At 35.9% G+C, this 19,226-nt stretch overlaps 1 protein-coding gene across 2 annotated transcripts in view; it reads left to right on the top strand.

Annotated features, from left to right (window-relative positions):
• The window catches only part of LOC145686300 (venom allergen 5-like), a 227,803-nt gene extending 208,797 nt beyond the window's left edge, over positions 1–19,006 (top strand). Inside the window, exons 7-8 of one of the 2 annotated variants that reach the window (XM_081759445.1) lie at positions 5,768–5,842; positions 18,485–18,606. In XM_081759445.1, coding sequence (XP_081615571.1) covers positions 5,768–5,811 — 44 coding nt within the window. In that variant the 3' untranslated portion in view covers positions 5,812–5,842; positions 18,485–18,606. Of the gene's footprint in view, positions 1–5,767; positions 5,843–18,484 lie in introns of both variants that reach the window. The other variant, XM_081759444.1, reaches the window with a different exon arrangement.
• Positions 19,007–19,226: the final 220 nt, after the last annotated feature.

Here is a 19,226-nt window from a genome sequence, read left to right as displayed (position 1 = left end):
CAGAGTACGATGCGTGCTATCAACAGTAGATAAGGTTTAATTCACGGTCATGGAATGACACAAAATACGTGGGACACATGGATTCAATGTGTGTGTATATATATTTGGAGAGATGTATTCTGCTATGACATCTTTAACTGGAACTAACTGAACGTCAACAGAGTGCACAACATTGTGAGCTATTGCCATCACGTATTAAGAAGGACAGGAGTAATCGAAGATTTACGATACAATGGCTGAATAATCATAAATCTTTTTCAGTGTACGACTCATCATTGCGCAATGTAACAACCGGCGTTGTAGCAGAAGTTGATGACAAAGTGAACTGTGACGATGTAGACGTTGTTAGTAATGGAATACATCAGAAGTTGGATGACAAATCTTGGAATACCGTTAGATTGAAGAAGACTGACCAAGCAGAAACATCACAGCATGTAGGAAAAGGAGTTCACAATGGTAATAGTATTCACTATTTCGACAATCCAACTCTCTTCTATCGACTTGTTACTCTCGTTGAACTCGAGCACACACCACCCCAGGATTTAGCACACGAACTCACTGCCACACCACCAAAAGCTGCACTAATTCATTCACTTATGAAAGGATTTGAAAGCGTTACACCGCAGGCATTTGAGGAACCTGAGCTATCAGAATCATTCATTATTGATGGCGGATGTTGCTTCGACACGTAGTCATACTGCAAATTTGTATGTTAGCATTTTCATGTTCCATGCATAGTAGTATTTGACGGGTACCGAAATGGCATCAACGACCATGAGCCCATCAAAGACTATGGGCATCAACGCCGCAGGATTCATCCTGCAGCACCCAATGTGAAAATTTCATTGAGTGCACCAGCATACAATAACCAGCTTGCGTTCCTCTCAAACGAAAAGAACATTGATCACCTAATAGGTTTGTTGTCTACAGAGTTGAGAGCAAATGGCCACATCATCAACAGAGCACAGAATGATGATAACACAATTAACATGGCTCTTAAGAAGGAACAAATTACAGTTGTGGTGGATGACCAGATGTACTGGTGATGCTGCTGTATCATGCTGATGATTCGGTGGGTAAATGTTTCATGAAATCACTTGCAAAGGGAAAGAGGCATGAACGGAAACCACTCTATGGTGTCAGAAGTATCCCATTGGACCATTAGTTGGCAGGCACCTCCTGTTCATTCATGCAGTTAGCTGGTACAATACAATGTGAGCACCTCACAAACAAGGAAAGGCGAAAATTCTGAAGACAATTCAAAAGAATGTAACTCTCAAGAATGTGCAGAAGTATTTCTTTCAGATAATTTGTCAGTGGATTCAGTCTCAAAAGCAGGCAAGCAATTCTTCATTTTGTATGGCGGTACACAAACTGACGATGTCCCTCTAGTTCGTTACACAACCTACATGCGAATAACAGCAGTAGCATCGAGATCAGTTCCCGAATAGCTCCCACCCCGAGCCGTGCATGTTCATTCGCAAAATTTACATGCAAGTACAACAATGGAAAACTTTATCAACGACAGAAATGGATCCTCTTGAATGGAGTTGGTTACTCAAAGGTCAACATCTATGAAAATCCAGCACCTGATTTCATCTTAAAAGTTGTACGTTGTCAGTGCAAAGCACTGGGAAGAAAATTATGTAGTAGCACGAGCTGCTCCTGCAGAAAACAGATTAAAGTGTATGTTGCATATCAATACTGCTATGGCGATGGCTGTACTAATGGTCTTGAAAGCATAAGAATTTCCGTAGACAATTCATCATGCGAAGAAAGCTTCTAATTAGAAAAGAAACGTGGAAAATTGCCCTTAAATTCACAATCAAACATTGTGTTAATGTGCGTCGGTATACCGGAGCACTGAAATGTGCGTACCGTAAACTCCGAATTCGTGAACGAATCTGCAGGGGACTTCTGTGAATGCGTATAAGTACTGTATATAATACTGAAAATGAGTGCTGTACAATAAAAATTCATAAAAAGTAGTGGTTATGTTAAAGTAATTACACAATTAAATTTAGAAGCCTCTAGCAAAAAAAAAAAAAAAAAGTGGGCAAATTTGTTTTATTAGTGAGCCGAATACAGAACGGGTCATTAGGACTCGCATGTACAGAGGTGAAGTAGGAATAAACACTGGCAAGGAATTCAGTCAAGACAGCATATAGAAAATAACTTCGCAAACAAAATAAATAATAACTGACCATTGGATTTCAGTTACTTGCATATAAGGTTTGGAAACAAAGAATGAAACATTGAAATCAAGGAAACATAAAATTATAAGAGAAGTCAAAGAAGTATTTTGTGTTTAAATAAAATAACAAATATTTCACACAGGACAGAAACAGGTTATGGAATATAAATTACACTGAAATGGAAATTCATACATGTACGGTATATTTTAATTTTTACAGTTATGAATCAAAAAACAATTCAAATTTTTAAAGTTCACTCAGGGGCAATATGATGAAAGCGCTGGGAGACTTCCTACTTACAAAAGTACAAACTACGTTTGAAAATATTGAACTTTTATTCTCATCCATGTTTACCTCGCGGCTCATGTGCATATATTACCCATTTGTCTTATCGTGCCGAACTTTTGAGTCACCCTGTGTATACCCATCTGTACCAGTATTGAAATTTCAACAAATTTTGACTATAAATTGCCACTGTCTTATTACGGACGAAAATAGACTGCACTGCATGCATAAAACAACTTTTGTGTATAATAACTGGTATTACTTCAATAACGGCATTTGTTTCAAAACGCAATTTTGAGTTACAACTTCAACCCGGAATATCTCGAATTTCGCAGACTTCCAGATTTTAGCATTCTCTTGTTACTTCATTCATAGCTACCTGATCTCATATCCCAAAGATTATTAAAATAGTATTTAGTTCCGGGTCAACCTCTAATTTTACCCTACTAAGGCCCACATTGTCTCCAGTGTTATGTTTCGTGCTTGGCGAAAGCTTACCCAAAATGGTTTATTGGTGTTGCGTGACGATATTACCGATAAACCAACCATCGGCTCATCGTCGACATTAGGGATGCGCACGAGTCGAGACATGTCTCGAATCTGTACTCGACTCGAATTCGAGTCGAGACACACTTTGTAAAATTCGAGCCAGTCGAGACAAACGTATTTCTCGACTCGAATTTTCGAGTCGAGACACGAGTCGAGTCGAGACAGCTCCTAAAAATTTCGACTCGACTCGAATGTCTCGAAAATCTTTCTATAACTTTTAATATTATTTTGAAGAAAGTACTTATTCAGAAACACTTGGTACGAGAATTTCGGAAACTTCAGGACTTGCCAGGTGTTCGAGGAGTGTTGTGGTGAGTGTCTTCAACAAGTGGCAAAACTAAGGGGAAACGACGTCCAAACGTCGAGGGGTTGGGCGCCCCCACTTCATACATTTGTCCGACGCCGTAGGCTGGACAGACTGGTAAAACAGGACAGGCAGCGAAGTGCGTCGGAACCAACATCAGAGTTTAATGCTGGGCAAAGTACAAGTATGTCTGAACTAGTGTTGTAAAATTTCCGGAAATTTTGAACATGGTAAAAAACCGCTTTTTTTCGATTTATTTCTTGAAAAATTGGAAAAATTAAAAAAATAAAAATATTTGTATTAGGTTAATTTTACTAGTAATCATATCTTTTTTCTTCAAACGCTTGAAAAATATAAGTTCAAAAATTTCAATATTGCGAATATTAAAAAATAGCACTCGAAAATAAAACTATTTCAATCAGTTTCTATATATTAAAATACTAGATTTACGCGCATATGTTTGTCTCCAGTCCTTTCGACAATGAGATCTTGAACCCACAAGTGCTAAAAACGTGAAGTTTTCATTGGTCTATTCCAAATTTTGTGTAAATTGCCCAGTTCGAATTGAATATTTAAAAGAACGTGGCCATTAGTTCTTTATTACATTTTTAGGGGTACAGTGGAAGTACTGAAATTTTTGAAAAAGTAAAGCATCATATATGAGTTATATATTCCAACATCGCATAGTTGTATATAGGGGCTATATATCTCTCAGGTGTTTGTTTCATAGGCAAATTATAAGAAAACGAAGGATAACCATTTCTCCAGTCTAAGATGAATCTTCATTGTTTGGGGAGTTTTTTCACAATGAACTTGGTATATCTCTGACATAATTAATTGTATGTGTAATTTATTTACTTATTACATAATGCATGCAAAAAGAAAGGAAACATTGATCATATATGAATTATAAATTCCAACTACAAGTGGGCTCAAATCTTGCAAACGGTGCGAAATATTGAAAAAAAAATAATCGAAAAAATTTCCCGTTTATGAAAACCCTTGCCGATTTCTATGAAGGCGTCCTTCACTTGTATCTGTACAGTGACATGTACAGATATGAGGAATGACAAGGAGATTCATGCTCATATGTGAATGATGCGCTGTGTAGAGAGCGCAGGTTCAGCTAGTCTGCACTTATTTCTTTATGTCATTTATTCGTGAATGTGCATTAATTACAGAACTTTTACAGTTACATACAAGCCTACCAACATGAAGTGTTTCTGTTGCAACAAATAGGTCTCTTGAATGAAACTGAGTTCTTAATATGCTCCTTGATCTAGTGAAGTTTTGTTATTTTAACCAAATCACTTCTTAAATAGACAAACTTCAGTAATACTCATGCACTAAAACATATAATTTTTATTATTTAATATTTTAATATACACACTTACATAAACTTTATGTACAAAATCCTGTACGTATGTAAACAAACACATGTTTTTAGTGCGACAGATTATCTATTACAATCAAAATGAAAGTGACTATGTTTCTAACTTAATAACTCCTGAATCATCACACCGACCTCCATAAAATTTTCAACATAGATGAGGTTCGGATTGATTTTTATCATTTCACTTTGAAGGTGCACCTTTAGGGAAGGGGAGAGGGGAAAATGACAGATATTAGTGTCGAATCAATAATTTTCGGGGTCGCTGAAATGAACAATGACAGTTTCGATGCCCTTTAAATCAAAATTCGGCCCCACAACTTGGAGGAGGGAGAAGATATATAAAAATTATTGAAAATGACCGATATTAGTGTCGAATCCATAGTTTTCGGGGTCGCTGAGATGAACAGTGACACTTCCGGCCGTTTAAATAGAAATTCAGTCCCATTAGTATTCTAAGGGGGATGGTGTAATGTAAAGGTAATTGAAAATTACCGGTATTAATGTCGAATTCATAGTTTTGGGGCTCCATAAGTTCATTGGTGACAGTTTTGTGCCCTTTGTGTCCAAAATGAAACGTATTCTCCCCATGCGAAAACCGGGTATTCTGCAAGTCTGTAATAATAACGAACGGAAATTTCACATATCCAACCCTTTAATATTTTCTCGCTGCTCAAATTCACTCACTTGTGCGGTATATGTGTGTATGTGTAAATAAGATCCTCTCTCTTTTTGAGTTTTTCGAAAAATATACAAAGAATAAAGAGGGATTTTACCAGAAATCAGAAAACTAAAAAGTAGAATTAAAACCTGTTGCTTTAAGTATTTTTCCGTTAGCGAAATACATTGTATATACAGTAGGACGTCGATAATCCGAACGTCAAAAATCCGAACCCGGTCCCTAGAAGCTTTTTACATTTTGTCTTAACGCTAGCGATAAACAAACAATAGTGTGTCCGTCGACGTTGAGTGAAGTTAGTGTTTTTACAAAAGTTCATTCATACACATTGTTTGTCATGTATTTTTATTTTTATTTTCCCTTAGGTCTACAAGTTTTAAGTGTGACTTACAAGATCAGTGTAATTTAGTGCACGAGCAGTTTCTTCAGAAACATTAAATGTAAGTAGCCTTACGTTCGGTATTGTAATTACTCTATGTACTTAATAACCACTGTATCGATTGAAGAACATGCCGTACAGTATATGTAAGCCTAAATGGCATTTTTTGTCATTTTAGAAAACTCGAACTACCTGTAGTCCCAATTAGTTCGGATTTTCGACTTCCTACTGTATATGCTGTAGACATGTTACAGCAACTAAGATTACTAGCATCAGGCCAAAAGATAGTTTTAAACTATATTTTCCTATTTTTGCCAATATTTCCGAACATTTTTTTCTAATGGATTCAAATTTTCCGGAAATTTTACATAGAACAAGGAAAATATCTCTATAAAATATATGTTTGATTTAACATATTAACTAAAATGATTCTGGCCCAGTTATTTTAGCACTTCCGTGCCATCAAGGGGGAACTTCATAATATTGCTCAAGATAATTTTAATGCGTCTATACTAATTAAGCTAAATAGGATTATATTTTAGTTTCTTTTGTAACCATAACTCCATTCTATCACAGTGCTAACTTTGAAGTGTTTGGATGAGTTTTGCACAAAATTTCCCCTATTCTAATACAAGAAACATAAGTACTCAATTATCTTAACTCTAAACTAATAAATACAAACACTTTTAATTTTGAAAGCATAATATAATAAAATATTCGAAAATTTCAATTTTACTAAAATTTTCCGTTGTTTTCCAAGCTCGGGAGAACCGTAAACAAATTGTTTTTTAAACCCAAACTTTCCTTTTTCCCCAGGCCTTCACAACACTAGTCTGAACACACATTGCACCGAACACTCCTAATGATGGACCTCCGCAGTCGATGATCCATTCATGTGCGAATGTTAACATCACGACATCGGCAACTACGACTGAAATAAACACGTGACCATCGCCACTGGACCTTGGCACAGTGGCAGAGCGTTGCATTGTCTGATGGATCCCGATACCTTCTTCATCATGACGATGGGAGGGCGCGAATCCTTCGGATTCCAAGGGAACAGCTCCTTGACACTTGTACTGCGAGACGGAGACAAGCGGGCTGCGGCTTAATTATTATCTAGGGAACATTCACGTGAGCATCCATGTGTCTAGTGGAGCTCGAGCAAGGCACCATGACGGCCAAGGCGTATCGCACACTGCTTGCAGACTACGGACACTCCTTCATGACGATCATGTTCCCCAACTGTAGTAGTATTTTTCGACAAGATAATGCACCATGTTACAAGGCCAGGAATGTGATGGAGTGGTTCTAGGAACACAGGAGCGAGTACCAAGTGATGTGCTAGCCCCTCGACTCGCCGGAACTGAACCCAATCGAACACATCTGGAATGTGATTGAACGTGACGTCACGGCGCATCGCCCCTCCCCGGAATTTACGGGAATTAGGTGACCCGTGTGTGCATATGTTGTGTCAACTCTCTCCGGCAACCTACCAAGGATCATTGCGTCCATGCCAAGACACGTCGCCGTTGTTATCCGTTCCAAAGGTCGACATACTGATAATTAGGTAGGTAGTCATAATGGTCTGGCTGATGTGTGCGTATATTTTAACTTGTATATTTTGTCTCGACTCGAATTTCGAGACAGAGACTGTCGAGTCGAGACACGATTCGAGACAGAAACATATTTTCGAGTCGAGACTCGAGTCGAAACAACATTTTCTCGAGACGAGTCGAAACAGGCTTAAATCTCGACTCGACTCGACTCGTGCGTAACTCTAGTCGACATTAGCTAATAAATGATCAAGCATTTCTTGAAAACTGTTGTGTACATATTGAATAATATTGGTTCCTACGTTGATGCGTTAAATTGTACTTTCATCATTCTGCTCTCAATATTAAATCGTTTATAATGACGAGTGATTTCGTTACGAATGGTGAAACCCGATTCGGCCATGGTTAAAAATGAAAAAACAAACAAACAGGTACAATTACGGTAAAAAGAAATATGTAAGGGTGAAAAGGCATTGAGCAGCGTTAATTTACTTCAAAAGAAAAAGAAAGAAAAATCTGAATCACCTGATAAACAGGAAATCATAACGTTTGTGATAAATACTTAACTAAGCAATTCATCTGAAGGTCATGAGTTTGATACCCGGCGGGGGCGCTTACTGTCTCATTATTAAAGCACACGTACTAGAAATCAGTTTTTTTTCGGATACCATGTCTTAAATTATTATGTTACTTAAATGAGTGTTTTATTGCTGTCATACTGGAAATCAAACTCAAGACCATTACATCAGCATGTAACTGACCTAAAATTCTGTAATGGTAGAAATAATGCATGAAATGAATGAACCTTTCAATAGTGCTGAGATACGACAAAGTATACGTAAGCATTTTCCCCTCAACTTTAAAATGATGTATTTGCAAGTTTAAGAGATTCATCAAACATTAATATAACGCATATGTAGTTGTCAAAACAAAATCTGTATAGCGTAAAACCAAATATTCAAATATTCATGCATTCTTATTTTTCATCGTGGCTAAGCGGTTCGTGTACATGGTTCTGACATGGAAGGCCCTGGTTCAATCTTCGGTGGGTTTGCTTTCCACGTCGGGGCGATGTCAAGCCTTTTCGGGAATTTAATAATATTATTCTCATGCATAGTTTTCGAAATTTATCATACATTCTTTGCAAAACTATGCTATTTCTGACTATGGTTCAATTCCAGGCGGGACTCTCAGATTCAACATTAAACTAAATGGATACTAAACTAAAACAATGGTTTGAAATGGAATCGAACAATATCATTCTCATGCCTAGTTTTTGAAATTTTGTAATATATTCTTTTCAAAACTAAGCTAATTGGTTAGCGTACACACCGCTGACATGGAAACAATAACTTTAAAGGGCATCCGCTAGTGCGTGAGGTATCTGATTCGATCCCCGTTTTATGAAGAACAACGTCGTGCCCTGTTTCCTCCCACTCCCTAATTAATCTACGATCATCCATTTACTCTCCCATAGTCAAATGGGAACGATATTTCATGCTTAAAGTAAAGCAGTGTGTTAGTGATAACAATGTTACCCTCATGCGTAATACGTTTCAAAATCACTCCATTGATATTGAATAAAAATGGTTTTCTAATCTTGTGTGATGATAAAACCACAATGAACTTACCTCAAATTCAATAAACGAAACTCGGTAAACTAGTTTTTACAGTGGCACAAGAAGTACACTTTCTTCACTTGGTAGCTGAGGGTGGTGTACGATTTGAAAAATTAAATTAAGTTTCTATTTAGGTCGCTATGAAAACGACGTCACCATCCACCAATCAGAAACGAGGAAATTCATAAATGACATCACAACGAACCAATCAAAAAGCTGCTTTCAATATTGCGATCGTCATGAATCACGAACCAAAACAATTTGTAACAATCAATCGTGACGTTATTCAAGTTTCTCAATAGTTATGAAATCTTTAATAGAACATCTAGTATCGCAATTCTGATCATGGCATCATCCCGAATGCTTTCTGGCTGGATCACGTCACTACCTTTCCTAACTGTGACGACATTTCAATTTCCTCATATTTAATAAGAGAATGTCAATGTTTGCTTTTTCTCATGAATCATGCTGACACACTTGTAGTAAAACAAAAGTAAGATGATACAACATTCGCTGACGTTTGCATTTAAATCATATGTGATTTTGTGTCAACACACAAAGAAGTCTCTCAGCATTTAATTTTAATCCACGAACGAAAACGTTATTTTCTTTTACATATCTTAAAGTATATCGTTTCACGGACCATGGTTTAAATCCCACCAAGCACGATTAAAACTGAGCTCGTTCATAGCTAAGCGGTTAGCATACACGTCTTTGGTTTGAAAGACCTGGGTTCGATTCCTCGAGAAATATTCCTTAGGATTTTCTTTTTGGTTTCCCAAACTTGGTGTACATTTCACAATCTGGTTTTAAATTTTTAGTTCGAAAATTTTAAAAATTTAGTTCGAAATTTTTAGAGTTAATCTACAAGCGACAAGGATGGTCTACTGTTTCACCATTGTTAAAAAACAAATGTATCCTTTCAGATACATTCTAATTCAAGGGCAAGATTCTATATACAATCTCAACACGTAAATATATAAGGTGGATTCCCTCTCCATAAAGGTAAGAGTCATATTACCAGTGAAAGGGAACGATAATATTTAAGGTGGAGGGTCCAAACCCTAAAGGGAAACTTCGAAGTACCAAAAAGATAACCATAAAAGGAAGGAATTCTAAAATCACGGTCAAGGGTGGATCGCCTGATCTCAGGACGTCATATCATGTGACCTGAAAATTTAAATTTCTTGCGTTGGTGGGGCTATGATCATGTGATTTCTATCAACTAATCAAAATCGAGGTACCAAAGCACTCATCAAAGAAAATAACCATTAAAGGAAACGAATTTCAAAAATTCAAAGTGAGGGATTTCCACACAAAGTGACTCATAACGTTATACCATGTAACATGTTCACGGTGTGGCGGGTCTAAAATCATGTGACGGCTATTAGCCAATCAAAATCGAAGTACCAAGTACTCATCAGAGAGAATACCCATAAAAGGGAACGAATTTCAAAAATCTCAGGTCCTAAGATCACGTGACATCTATCAGTCAATCAGCATCATGGTACCAAAGCATTCATCTTACCCCTAAAAGAGAACAAATTTCAAAAATCCCGGTCATAAAAGAGAGTAAGGGATTTCCACGCAGGGTGACTCATGATGTCATACCACGTGACTTGGGGGTTTGGCTAAGTTTAGATTTCCCGCGTGAGCGGGTACTAAAATCACTTTGACCTATCTCCAGAAATCAGAATCGAGAAAATTTTGCTGACTCGGCGAGATATAAGGGGGCCCCTCCTACTAACTTAAAAAAAAATGTTTTTCAAGATGTCCATACAGTAAAAACAGAAAAGGAAAAAATGTTGTTTGGATCGACGTGCAGCCACGGAAGGAACCTACTTGGAACCAAGTTGGCAAATTTCAATGTTCGACCTTTCAGAGACTGTTGTGGAAAATTTGTAGGTAACACTAAAGTCTAATTGGGCTTTGAAAGGTTCGAAGGGTTTGGGAAATCTGAACCACTTGCTAGACGTGGAGATTGAGATGTTTCTTCTATAGACACTGATGGTGATGGTGACTGATGCAAGATTTGAATTTCCATTATATATTTCAAGTTGTAATGTATCAGCTGAACTATCATTTGAATTATTTTTTCTCTTCTTTTCTTCAACAATGGCACTGCTTTGGCCCACGTGCTGTCTTCTTTTCTTTTTCTTATGACAAATTGACCCATTTCAAACAAACAAAAAACACTAAACAGAAACAAGAGATGAAAAACTACATATCAACGTTATATTCACAGTAACACATAAACACAGCCTTCTAAATAACTTTACTGTTGGAGAAAACACGCTGCAAAATATGTCCTTTCAAAAACAGTGGCGCACTTGCGCACAGCCCAATTGACGAAGTTCAACAATACATTAGAAAGAACACGCAAAGAGACCTACGTTACCCGCACACGAAGAAAAATGTCTTTTTAGGCAGGTGTTGAGTTAAATTTCCGAAACTAAACAGTGTTGTAAGTCTTCCATCAATTGTCCAGGTTGGATCAATCAATGGTGGTATTTTTACACGAAGCCGATACAGCAAGAGTCTTTATATTAATTTTTTTTAAAAATCCACATTTTGTCTTTTCTCTTTGTAATGATATAAGTGTAGAGGCAAAGGATCTTTTTAGATACTCAGAAAGCGACATTTTTTTCTTGCAGCTAGCACTTTCTTGGAGACTGAAGATAAAATCTCAAGGCAGAAATATTTGAAACTGAGAATGAAACTTTTTATAAGTACTAAGTCAAATCCGAAATATTTTTGCCTTGGAACCGAGTGTAAATCTTTCACAATGCGGTAGCTATTCATAATGAAAAGACACACTGAGAATTGCTTACTTTCAATTAGAATCTACTATTTTCATAAAGATACTAGCTCACATACACAATTAATTATAATGTCAGTAATAGTCTATATAGTGTTCATTAGGCCAAACACTCCATACAATAAAGATTCATCTTATACTGAAGAAATAGTTATGCTTCGTTTTTCATTATCATTTGACCATGAAACAAATGTGCGGTGTTGGGATGTATAAATCGTTGAGATATGATGCTTTACTTTGTAAATTTTCAATACTTCCGCGTACTCCTAAAAAATGTAATAAAGAAATAACGCCCATTTAAAAAATATTCAATTATGACTCAACAATCTTCACAAAATTTGCAATCAATCAGTGAAATCGGCATCTTTCCAGAGCTTGTAGTTTCCGAGATATCATTGTTACAAGAATTCGCCACAAACATATAAACTTTTCTTGACCACGAACATATAAACGTAGCATTTCAATATATAGATATTTCAAAATTTTCTTTTTCCTGCAAATGAATGTGTGCACGCTTTATGGTAGTTATCGATGTAGCTAATACATTGTCGCTACTTTCTGTATTTCATTTATATATATCCTGGTCAATTGTTACAGAATTTCCTTCAATGAAACTGAATTCCTTTCAAATCCAGAAATTATTATTTGAAAATTGACGTTCCCATTCCAGTATTTCATCTTTTTTGCCGAGATATTTGGGGAAGAATTCCTGCTATACAATCTTCTGGGGGGACAATTCCCTCCTAGAAAATTTCTGGAAGGACGCGTCCCCCTCATCCACCTGGCTGGCACGCCCATGTTACACCAAATAGTTTCTGTGGTATAAAAACATCATGTGCGTGGATTTTATCGATTTATCCGTTTTCTCACACTTGGTTTCACCATTTCGTTCATTCATATCATCACCATCCCCTTTACACTGCCTATACGTGGGACGTAAAACTGATTAATTTCATTTTTAATTTTACCTTATATATATCTTGGGATGGATAGTATAAGGGGCCTTGTTTGTAGGTAATCGTTTGCTGTGTAGAAAATTGAAATTCTTTTTCATTTTACTGTAGAAAGTTACTATACTCAAGTTATTGTAATGTGACCCTGTCGCTTCTTTATGCATGCTTCTTAGTCTCTCTTCGTTGTATTCAGGTGCGTAAAATCGAAATCTTGTAGAATACGTTGTTCCCTATACGTGAGCTCCTAAGTACATCGAATTGTGGTACAAAAAGAGGAGCTACAGAGAATCATGCATAATCACCTGGCAAAAAAGATCTATGTCCTAATTACATTATCTTATCACCGCAAGAGCTGTATCACAATACTACTCATAGGTCCTGGCGTAGCCTGTTGATCATCTTACATCTGAGAAAACATTCGTTCTCGAAGTACGCACTGTATTATAAGACTCCAAAACTGAAAAAGTGGTCGCCAGAAGTAACATTGATAATTGAACTGATTTCTATTTAGGTTCTTTGGCGTAGTAATGAGACTATATAGAACAAAATAAACTGTTTCAAATGGAAGCTGAACAACCAGTCTGTTTACAGATCTCTGACCGAGAATTTAGCCCGTGGTCACTTGCATCAAAGACAAGCATGCTTATCACTAGATCAGCCAGAAGGGTTACAAAATATGCCAATCAATGAAGAAACAAGCAAACAAAGAAAGTATCTATTCTGGATTTGAGGAAAATGAAAACCCAGAACATAGTAGGAGCACATAGACTTAAAATTTCCAATTCCAGTAAATATTTCACATTAATGTTCTAAGTCTTATAAAATTAGTTTTTTTAGAGGTCAAAAGGTAGCGCCACAGTTGCACAGTAGAATAATATCGCTTCTTATGTGAGTGATACTTGGTCCGATTTCATGCATGGGACCGTGTGGTGGAGAACATCATTTCGCAGAAATACATAGAACATTACAGGATAACGTTAAAGAAAATTTCCATTTCAATTCAGAACGATGTGTGGGATATAATATTAAAGCGTGTAAATTATTAGTTGAAAATAGTCATGAGATAATATCTTTGAAAATAAATAATAGTATTCTTATAAGTATTTAGTTTGTTAAAGCTTTTGAGTAAATTCCAATATGCCAAAACAATTACAAAACCTCTTCTTGATTTAAAGTAACTAACTAACTAACTCTATGGGCTATGGAACCCGGAGGTTCAATACCGCGTTCACAAAAACTCTCCACTGACTTCCATCCTTAGCTAACTGCATCCAGTTTCTACTCTGTATTCCAATCTCTGCTAGACCCATCTTAATATTGTCCTCCCATCTGTGCTTAGGTCTTCCTAATGGTTGTTTTCCGATTGGTCTTCCAGTCAAGACCTTGAAAGCGTTTCTACTTTCTACCATTCTAGCTACATGACCTGCCCAACTAAGCTTCCTAGACTTGACGACCCTAACAATGTTGGGTAAACCGTATAAATTATGTAGTTCCTCGTTATGAAGTTTCCGCCATTCCCCATTCCCGTTCCTCTTGGGTCCGAATATTCGTCTCAGGATCTTGTTCTCAAATACTTTCAGTCTATGTTCTTCCCTCAGGGTAAGCGACCATGTTTCGCAACCATACAGAACAACAGGCATGATTATAGTTTTATATTTTATTTTAAGCTTCAAATTCCTCGACGGAATTCGCGACGACAAGAGATTTTGAACCGAATAGTAACACGAATTCCCTGCTTTTAGTCGACATTTAATTTTTTCGTAAATATGATTTTCCTCTGTTAATATTGATACTAAATATTTGAAATTATTCATTTTATCAAAAGTATTATTTAATATTTTAACGCATTCACAATTTGCCGTATTACGGTCCCGACGCACTTCCATATATTTAGTTTTCTCTGCATTTACTTCTAAACCTATGTCCCTGCAAACGTTTAATAAGATCTCTGCATTTCTTTCTATTGCTCTGCTATCATCTCCTATTAAATTTACATCATCATCATATGCCATAACTTGGTGAATACCGTTCAACTCTGGCCCTGATTCCTAGCTTTAATTTTCCTTATGGCGTATTCCAACAAAAAGTTAATAATGGCAACAACGCCTTGTTTCATGCCATTTTCGACGTGAAACCTCGTGGACAAAAATTTTCCTACCCGGACTTTACTTTGGGATTCATTTAAAAATATGTTAATTAATCTAATTAGCTTTCTCGGTATTCCAAGTTCTGTAAGAACGTTGTATAATGTTTCTCTCCTAACCGAATCGTACGCCTTTCTAAAATCAATAAGTAGTTGATGTACCGGGGTATTGTATTCCCACTTTTTTCGAGTATTTGGCGAATGGTAAATATTTGGTCGATAGTTGATCGATTTCGTCTAAATCTGCATTGATAATCTCCAATCATTTCATCTGCGTATGGGTTAATCTTGCTAATGGAATATTTGAAAAGATTTTATAGGATGTTGACAGAAGAGAATTGCCTCGATAATTATTACAGTCAGTTTTGTCGCCCTTCTTGTGAATTGCAACAATGATTGATGCTTTCCACTCTTTTGGCAATTCTTCCTTTTTCCAGATAAGGAGAATGAGTATGTGTATCTTGTTCCACAATTTTTCGCCTCCAGCTAAAATTAACTGAGCCGGAATTTCATCTACACCCGGAGATTTGTGTTTCTTTAATTTCTTTATAGCGGTTTCTTCTTCTGTTCGGTTGGCTTCTGGAATATACGGTTCTGCGGTATGTATCTCTCTTTCTCCACGCACACTAGTTTTTGGTTGCGTGTTAAGTAAATCGTCAAAGAAATCTTTCCATCTATTTAAGATGCTATCCATATCAGTGAGAACTGTACCGTCAGATTTCTTTAATATATAAACACGAGGTTGATAGCCTTTCTTAAATTCGCTGATCCCCTTATACATGTCCCGGATGCTTTTATTTTTACTATTATCTTCAAGTTCCTTAATTTTAGGTTTCAAAAAATCACGTTTCTTTGTTCTACAAGTTTTGGAAGTTTCCTGCCTGGTATCTGCGAAATTTTGTGTAGTTATTTCATTCGGATTTTAGTCAGCGTAATTTTGCCTGTTTTCTCTTCTCTGTTAGTTTAATGCATTCCTGGTCGAACCATGGTTTGTTCCTACGTATTTCCACGTGGCCCAGTTTTTCTTTTGCTGAAATTTTAATGCTATCTCTAATTCCAACCCTCAACACTAGTGTACTCCGAATCTTTTGATTTAAAGTAACTGAAAATAATAAGACAAAACATGAATAATTTCTTATTCTAGAAATGTATTTATCTTCGCCTAGGCCACCATACTTCCTACTTCTGATTTCTAGGTTAGTTAGGTTTATGAGTCTAAATCCATATTGTGTAATGATTGCTAGAATTGAAAGTTAGAAACATATAAGAATGTCTAACTAGTAATTCGGAAAAAAATTCGGATGTTCTTAATATGTCAGAATTTTCCACAGATTTCAAGGATCAGAATATTGATCTAAAACTCAACTTCAATAACTCAATAGCCACAACAACTCAAATCCTAACATCAACGTGTAATTTGTTACGGCCCATAAGCCAAGATCAATGAGCAAACAGTTATGAAACTTAGATAAAGAAGCGATTTCGAATCGAACTTTACCCTCTCTAAAGTAGAAAGATTTACAATTGAGGGTATGAGCACAACTTTCACTGACCTGATTGATCTTAATAGACATTTATCTTCGCTTTTTGATTGTTCATAATCTGAAACTAAAATATCATAGAATTGACATTTCGAATATCACATCTTTCTTAACCTTACATTTTGTATAATTACCTACGCCTGTGGAATGGTCCTGTAATGCTGATCTCTTGGAGGACAGCTAGTGTGGTTGGGGATGTCCTTTAGTGTAAGAATTGCTCTTGCGTGATAGTTTGAGCACTCGCTAACTATACCTAATTCAAATCCCTGTGGTAGTTTCCAGTTCTTTGCAACCTTGATGTTGGATAAGAACACACAACACAAGACTAATAAAACTCAACATTAAATATATAATTGGTTTAGACCACAAAACGTAACAGTTTGAAATGAAAAAAATGAAAGAAACTAACGCAAGTCCCTCTGCTGAGAATAGTTCTCAGGTTGTAATATTATTAGACGCTCTTTACAGTACATGATAGGAAATGTAGATTTTATGATGATTCATAAATCCTAATTGGTTGGTGGGTTGGTTTGAGGTTTAATTTCCCTCTTTAACACTAATGCCGTGTGTAACATGGGTCTATAGTTTATCATTAAATCCGAACCACATGATCTGCCATTAGGAATTGAACAAGACCTCTTACGCCAAAGGTGCGTATGTGAAATATATAGACAGAAGGAGCTTCTTAATGCTGATTATATGTGGTTTAGTGTAAGCATGCGTGATCGATGTGCTTTTATTTTGATGCACCTAGAACTAAGAGTTTCGTTAACACTATGTGTAAATATAACGAAGCAAAGACATTTAAATAGTGAAAATGTACATGTCTAGCTGTAACTTACAATATTAATATACTGTAATATATGCTCATATAACAAATTTAATTTAAATTACTCGCTGAAGAAAACAATAAGCTTGCTTCAAAAATTATAACCGTGTAACAGTTTAGTTTCGCCAACTACCCACTTTAGCTTCATCAGACACTCAGACATAATAATTTTTACAATAAATGCATTATTTTCCTCAGCGGGTAGTTTAAATCAATTTTAAGTCTGTAAGTCAAACCTTGAACAATGGAAAACACTACAGTTGATATAATAAGAATATATATCTTATATTTGTTTTATCACTTTGGTTTGTCTATTCCTATGATGAATTAATTTATAGTTCCGTGTGGTGTGTGTTCTCTTTTTCCCCTCAGAACAATCTTCTGTTATCCTTCTGTATGTCTGAGTTTTACTGCGAGACCAGTACGGTATAAGAAAAGAGGTGAGGAAACATAAGCATGTTCTGAGAACAGTGTTACTAGTACCAGTAGTTATACCATGTTAAATATTGTATCTTTTCAAATTTCCCCCGTTGTAGGGCACCGGTCTGCCAAGAGGTCGGGTAATGGACATTACCTAACTTTTAAATATTTATAGCGAACGTAGGATAGCATATCCGTAGGATCTATTGACCGCATATTTGTCCAAACATCTGTTTCTTTGGACTTATGTGTGGTTACCTATGCTGTAACCTTCGGATCTGTTTGCTTCTGAACATCCTCTGTAATATAATTGGAAGTCCCATAGTAACAGTGTCACCTACAATCAGCTTCTTCCGCCACCACATCGCCCACATACTCAAAATGTATTCGTAACTACTTATTCGATATTTTAAAATTCTTTCGCACCAGTGTAGTATTGTCATGGATAAATCATGTATCCGGGTTGGATGGAATATCAAAAGAATAATGAACTCTGAATATAGCAATTGCTGTGTAGTTCATAAAATGTTCCGTATAGTGTAGCATGTAGTTAGATAAAATAAATTTTAAGGAATAATCAAATTTGTTCTTTTGTTTACTAAGTAATTTAATTAAAAACAACGCAAACCAGTAGGTAAATGCATCTTGCAAAAGCATTCAAAATTTAGAATTTACAATGTAATTCTTCATGTACATACTTTCATTGACAAAATTCCTGCCTTTACAAATTGTTTCGAAATATCACCTCCCCAATTCCTTTTGTTATCTACAACTATGGTGAGAAACTTATGACCATACATTTAAGCCTTTCTATTTCATTTCAGGGGAAATAAAACCCATAGAAGGTTATAAATCTGGCAAGGAAGGCAATTCTGATAAAGACAACAAAGATAAAGAAGACAATAAAGATGATAAAGCCAATAAAGACGATAAAGACAATGGAAACTATGTAAAAGCTAATATTACCATCTTACTCTTCGCTCTTTTAATGTTGGAGATATGGGATCAAAGACAGAAAACGATTTATTTATAAGGACTTTCTTCAGTTTTGTAATAATGCGAAATATGAAAAATTTACTACAGATACACGCAATAAGCATATTAATTCGATAGTTGTATTAATATTCATTTTATAAATATAAATGATAGAAAATATTGTTCAAATGATTAGAATTGCAAAATAAATTATTATATCTCTTGTGTAACTTGAATATACTAAATTGACGACAATGTGTACCATATACTGTATGTGTTTTACGAATGTAGTATAAAATGTACAGCAGAATTACTGACGTTTATATACGAAAGAAACAAAATTCTTACAATTATTTAAACATCAATACTATCTCTATAATATCAATAACTTTTATCGATAATAGCAAATAAATAGAAGCTATTAGGGATGCAAGGTCAAAGAACTTTTCATTTCTCAGAACATCTAGACAAACTTAGATGAGTGATTCATACATTTCATTCTATTTCCTCTCTACATCGACGCCCTTTCCTAACATTTATTCCTAATTTCCTAACATTTCCTAACATACGGGGAAACATTTCCATCTTTTA

Source organism: Thermobia domestica, chromosome 5 (genome assembly GCF_964235325.1).
Source record: "Thermobia domestica chromosome 5, izTheDome1.hap1.1, whole genome shotgun sequence".
In the NCBI taxonomy this organism is placed as follows: Eukaryota; Metazoa; Arthropoda; class Insecta; order Zygentoma; family Lepismatidae; genus Thermobia; species Thermobia domestica.
The sequence above is the reverse complement of the archived record's forward strand: the minus strand, read 5'-3'. Positions and strand labels throughout refer to the sequence as shown.